This window comes from Lipotes vexillifer, unplaced genomic scaffold, assembly GCF_000442215.2.
Source record: "Lipotes vexillifer unplaced genomic scaffold, Lipotes_vexillifer_v1.1 scaffold982, whole genome shotgun sequence".
Lineage (NCBI taxonomy): Eukaryota > Metazoa > Chordata > Mammalia > Artiodactyla > Lipotidae > Lipotes > Lipotes vexillifer.
In genome coordinates, this window is record NW_006789467.1 from 1,466,146 (window position 1) to 1,471,691 (window position 5,546).

General features: G+C 48.1%; 1 protein-coding gene across 1 annotated transcript in view; it reads right to left on the reverse strand.

The window, feature by feature from the left end:
* FBXW10B (F-box and WD repeat domain containing 10B) overlaps positions 1 to 5,546 on the reverse strand; it is a 36,055-nt gene that overhangs the window by 11,759 nt on the left and 18,750 nt on the right. The window contains exons 9-10 of the mRNA XM_007462672.1: positions 3,733 to 3,881; positions 2,423 to 2,565 (exon numbers count right to left, since the gene is read on the reverse strand). Coding sequence (XP_007462734.1) covers positions 2,423 to 2,565; positions 3,733 to 3,881 — 292 coding nt within the window. The remainder of the gene's footprint in view (positions 1 to 2,422; positions 2,566 to 3,732; positions 3,882 to 5,546) is intronic.

Genomic DNA, 5,546 nt, shown 5'->3' on the forward strand with positions numbered 1-5,546 from the left:
CCCCCCCCCCCCTGCCGATGCAGGGGACATGGGTTCATGACCCATTTTGGGAGGATCCCACATGCCACAGAGTGGCTGGGCCCGTGAGCCGTTGCTGTTTAGCCTGCGTGTCAGGAGCCTGTGCTCCACAATGGGAGAGGCCACAGCAGGGAGAGGCCCGAATACCAAAAAAAAAAAAAAAAAAAAAAACTTATGGGATGCAGCAGCCTATAGTGTTCAGAGGGAAATTTATAGCCGTAAATACTCACATTTCTCCAATCAATAACCTAAACTTTCACCTTAAGAAACTGAAAAAAAAGGGTCAAACTAAACCCAAAGCAAGCAGAAGGAAGGAAAATATAGAGCAGAAATCAATGAAAAGAGAATTGAAAAACAATAGAGAAAATTAATAAAACCAAAAGTTTGTTCTTTGAAAGGATCAACAAACCTTTAGCTAGAAATTGTCAAATCTTTGCTTAGACTGACCAATAAAATAAGAAATAAAAGTCAAATTACTAAAATCAGAAATGAAACAGAGGACACTACTACTGACTGATGGAAATATTCTGTAATTAGATAGTGGTAATGGTTGCACAACATTATGGATATACTAAAAACCACTGAATTGTATGCTACAAAATGGTAAGTTTTATGTAATGTGAATTATATCTTCATTTTAAAATTGCAAAAATATATATTAGTACAATACTAGCTATGGAAAAGACATTAAAGAATAAGGGTTTCTTTAAAAAAAGACACTCCAGGGTACAGAAGCTTTTCTAAGGGTCATCATTTTTGTCAGCCTTACTTTGCAACCTCTAATTTTACTCCTCATAACCATTCTCTCCTACACTGTATACAGAATCTTAATTTTGGATAAAAAAAAAAATGTTGGACCAAGAGAACAGAACAGAGCCCTCTTTCTCTGGTCCTTCTTCCATGAAGGACAGAGAGCAAATATATGTTTTTTCATCCATGTCATATTCTAAAGATGGGTATCAGTGCATCACTAGAACCCTCCAGGAAGGCAATCTGTCAAATTAGTCCTCATTATCAATCAGTTGGAACTATTTATTATGCACTTACATATACACAGCACTACTACAGATGAGTGGGAGAAAGGGCCCTAAAAATGAGAACATTGACAATGTCCTCCAGGTGTGCTGTAACTGTCTATGGATTTGCTATAACTGTGCAAGGCATCAAGAGCCAATGTGAATGGTATGTTGGGCTGTCATTCAATGGAAGTGGGAATGGTCTAAGAAGGTCTCATAGCTGAGGAAGAGTGGGAGGCTCATAGATTGATGAAATGTTGAACATACTGCTGAGTTTGCTGGGAACAATTATTTTCCAGTAAGTAAACTAAATCTTACTGAATCATGCTTGGAAGGTTTTAAAAACGCAGAGTTACAATTTTCAGGCGACATCACAAAGTTTGAGTCCCTCCTTGAGGTCAAGTTTTGACAATCCAGATGGTATGCTGAGAAGCTTACTGATAATCACCCAAGGGTTGGGTAAATCACTGAACACTGGCCATTCCTGACACCCACCTGTCAACAGTGCAGTCATACACCCCAGAGAGAGAACATACACATAAATGCCCATATGCCCCTCCACCGCCCACAAAGCCAGTCTGCCTGTTCAAGAGGTTCCTGTGAGGGTACAAGGAAATATAGGGCCATATTTCACTAAATAACTATCCTGTGATAGATCCTCCTGGAAAGCGCATTTACTCTTTCAATCGATTGGGACAGCACTTAGTTTCCTGGTATTTCTTATAATGCACTCAGGGAAAGAAGCATTATTCATGCAGTACAGGAGTGGCATAGAGCAGCCTGTAAAACCCATGACTGTGGCAGAACCATTAACTGACCACAATACCCTTTCAAATAAGCTTAGATGTGACCTCAGAGTACTTCTTAATTGGCTCCAAGTAGCCACCACCACTAAACTGGGATTGGAAGTGTACAATGAAATCCATTTGCTGTCCTGGAATAGAAGCAAGGCCACAGGCTTTAAGGGAGCTCCTTCTTTAAGCCCTTGGTTATTTTTAAACCTTTGGCACTTGGATAATTTTAAGCTTTTGTGAACCCGCGATTCCAAGATTTTAAGCTTAGTGGAGCTGGCATTATTTGGGGGACAGTTCTGCCAATATTCCTAAGTTTGGTAGGTAACAGATACAAAGTTATCCCATGTGCCACAAGTGTAAAGTTTCAATAACCTCTCAAAATCCACATTTAGTATTATTTCTTAAGAGAAATAAGGGAGGACAGGAGAGGGGGTGGTGGTAGTGGACGACAAGCAGAAGAGGGAGCAGAGACGGACGAGGAGCAGAGGCAACAGAAGGTCAGCAGAGGGGACCGATCTGCCAAAGAGTGAAGTGTGGGCTCTGGCAGGAAACGGAGCCGGGCAGGAGCTGGGTCACGGTTTCCTTGGCACCTACTTTGGATGCTTGAAGGCCATGAGGCACCGCTCGTACTTTCCCACCATGCTCCAGGCCATCACCAGGCCGTCAGCGCTTCCAGACAGGAGATGCCACTGGTCGAAGCACAGACACTTCACAGCTCCCTCATGGCCGTTGAGCGTCTGTAAGAAAAGATGCCTCTGTTTTCAGCCCGTCTTCAACTCAGACTGTGACTCCTCAAAGGCCAGAGCTGGAGGCTTCTCGAGATGAATCCCAAAGCCACACTCCACCAATCCATGGCCACCACCACTTAGCATTTATCTGAGCTGACCGCGCCTTTGCTCTGATGAGGCCAGCGGACTCCATGCCCCCCGCTCTCCGGAGCTCTCTCCCGAGTTAAGGAGGAAGGTGAGCAGGGCAAGGCCTTGCTCCCTGCGGGTCTGCGGCGGGGCAGGCCCCACCTTCCTAGAGTGCCAGAGAGGGCCACGATTTACCTTCCTCTGCTGCCAGAAGGGCAAGGCTCAGGTGTTCCGTCCCCAGCTCCTTGCCAGGACCCCGAGGCATCTGGGCTTACCTGTGCCTGCAACTGCTGGGCAGACCACAGTGACGACACCACTGGTGGCAAGAGCCTGCCAGCCAGGTCAGTGTTTCTCACTGTGATCCTGTGTCCCGGCACAAATGACACCTCCCCACCGCCCACTAGGGCCAGGGGGCTTCCAATCCAGCAAGAACGCTTTTTGTGTGTGAACAATCACTTTCTAGACAGCCAATGTTCTCTTCTCATGAAAGGAAGGAGGAAAACAGTTGTGGCTTTGTTCATTCCTATACCCCACACCAGAATCAGGCTGGAATGTTCCGGAAGAGAAGGCACTTTACTCGTGCTGCTGTTAAAAGACCCCAAGCCCATGTACCATGCGGAGTCAGAATGCAGCCTCCGCCACCACCACCCACCCATGACGACGTGGCTCACGTGGGCCTTGACCTTCTACTGGCTCAGAACGGCCCCTTCTTGGGGGGCCTTCCCCTCCCCCTTTTCAGGACCACCCTCTTTAGGTGACTGTCACTCAACTGCTCTAGGGCAGTCTGGGGAGCTACCTGGAGGAGGACTGCCAGTGTCCTCCAGCCCCTCACCCCCAGTGCCCCGACCCCCCAGTCCCCGCCCCTCACCTTTACCAGCTGGGCTGTGATGATGTGCCACACTTTGACCAGCCCTTTCTCACAGCTGCTCACGATGTACGTGTCATTGATCCTGGTGGCCAGGATGGGGTGTTTGTGTTTAAACGTCTTCAGGCACTTTCCTGTCTCTATATCCCACTCTGAAAGGGAGGGGCCCCAGTCCCGCCCCTCACCTTTACCAGCTGGGCTGTGATGATGTGCCACACTTTGACCAGCCCTTTCTCACAGCTGCTCACGATGTACGTGTCATTGATCCTGGTGGCCAGGATGGGGTGTTTGTGTTTAAACGTCTTCAGGCACTTTCCTGTCTCTATATCCCACTCTGAAAGGGAGGGGGAGAGAGGGGTAGGTGCACGGAGAGGGTGGCAGTGGGGCTGCACACCCCATCACAGAAGCTAAGACCAGCCGAGCCTATCGTGTCAGACCTCGCAAGGCTTCACCTGGCCCGGCAACTCCAGAGGCTGACCCACACTCCATGTACCTGCAACCCAGCGCTCCCTGAACACAGCCCTTAGGAGAGCCAGCAGTGCATGGACCTTGGCTCTGACCCTGGAACTTAGCCTCGGGGTCCGAGAGTCGGACAGCTCATCTCTAATAAGCCTCCTCAACTGTAATAAACCTGAAAAATGCTTCCTATGGAGTGGATTTCAGGAAAATCATGGCAGACGTTCATGACCTCGTTCCCCCCGGATGCTGTCCTCCTGACCCACACCTTCTATCCCCCAAAGGAAAGAAAGCTGTCTCTCCTCATTTACATTTTAAAATATTTCTGAATCTGACTTTTGGATTGATTTTACTTTTGCGAGACTGTCACAGCTCAGGGCAGGTCTACTGCTGCTGCTACACAGACAGCGTCAGAGCCACTGTACCCCAAACTTTAAGTGTTGGGTGGGTATGTGTCCCTGGGTTGCGGGGAGAGCCGAGCGTAAAGGAAAAAGCTGAAAGCAGCAGGCACCACGAATTCAGGGATGAGGGCATTAAAGCCCCCGAAGAAACTTCCTCCTCGGGTAACAGAACACGTAACCTAGGACCGGGGAGTAACCATAGCTGGCATCCACACTGTGCTAGCTGTGAGCCAGGTGCCACTCAAAGTGCCTGACAGGCATTAACTCAACTTCACAAGGCAGAGCTATTACTATTGTTCACTGTACAGATGGGGAAACTGAGGCCCAGAGAGGTTCTGTAGCCTTCTCAAGATCACACAGGCGGTGAGCAGATTGAGCTGCGATTCAAACCCAGGGAGTCTGGGTCCACAGGCCACGCTCCTAACCATTAACCAGAACTATGCGAATACACTTCTCTACACCTGTTTTTAAATATATATTGGCCCTTTCATCAAATTAGGAGTGGGAAAATTGAAAGATGAATTAAAGGAGTCACTGGTAAGGTGTCCTGACTTAAAGAATTTTTAAAGTGTGTGTGAAGGGTACCCTTCAGGTCTCTAATTGTCTCCTTTTTGTTCTATTTCGGTAACCCAGGAAGGTGGGAAGAGCCCAAGCAGGCTGGCTGGTAGCTGGGGCCAGGATTAGGGTGGAGTGAGAGATCTTCGGATACTTTTTCATTGTGTATTCTGCATGTTAATTTTGACTTTTAAAATATTGCATTAAAACAAGCATCTTGATCACTGAGTTTTTTTTTTTCTGTCCCCTTAAATTTTGCACCAGAGGTGAGGGCCTAACTCCCCTTGCCCTATAGCCCTGCTGGTGGCCCACAGGACTCTCTCAGCTGAGTGGGAGGTCACGTCCACCCTTCCATCTTCAGAGCCTCATCCTTCATCCTTTCTGCTCCACCCCTCAAAGCAATCACGGCAATGAGACGCTCAGTCAGTTGGGGAGGGCAAAGAGGTAGGGAGTAAGGTTTCCCAGGCAGCTCTGAGCATCCGTTTGTGTCCCACCAGCCCACTGTCCCTTTCCCGTCATTTTCCTCCACCCACACCTAACATGCTGTGGGTTCCTGAGGCCCTGGCTTCTCTTCTCTGTCACTCTTT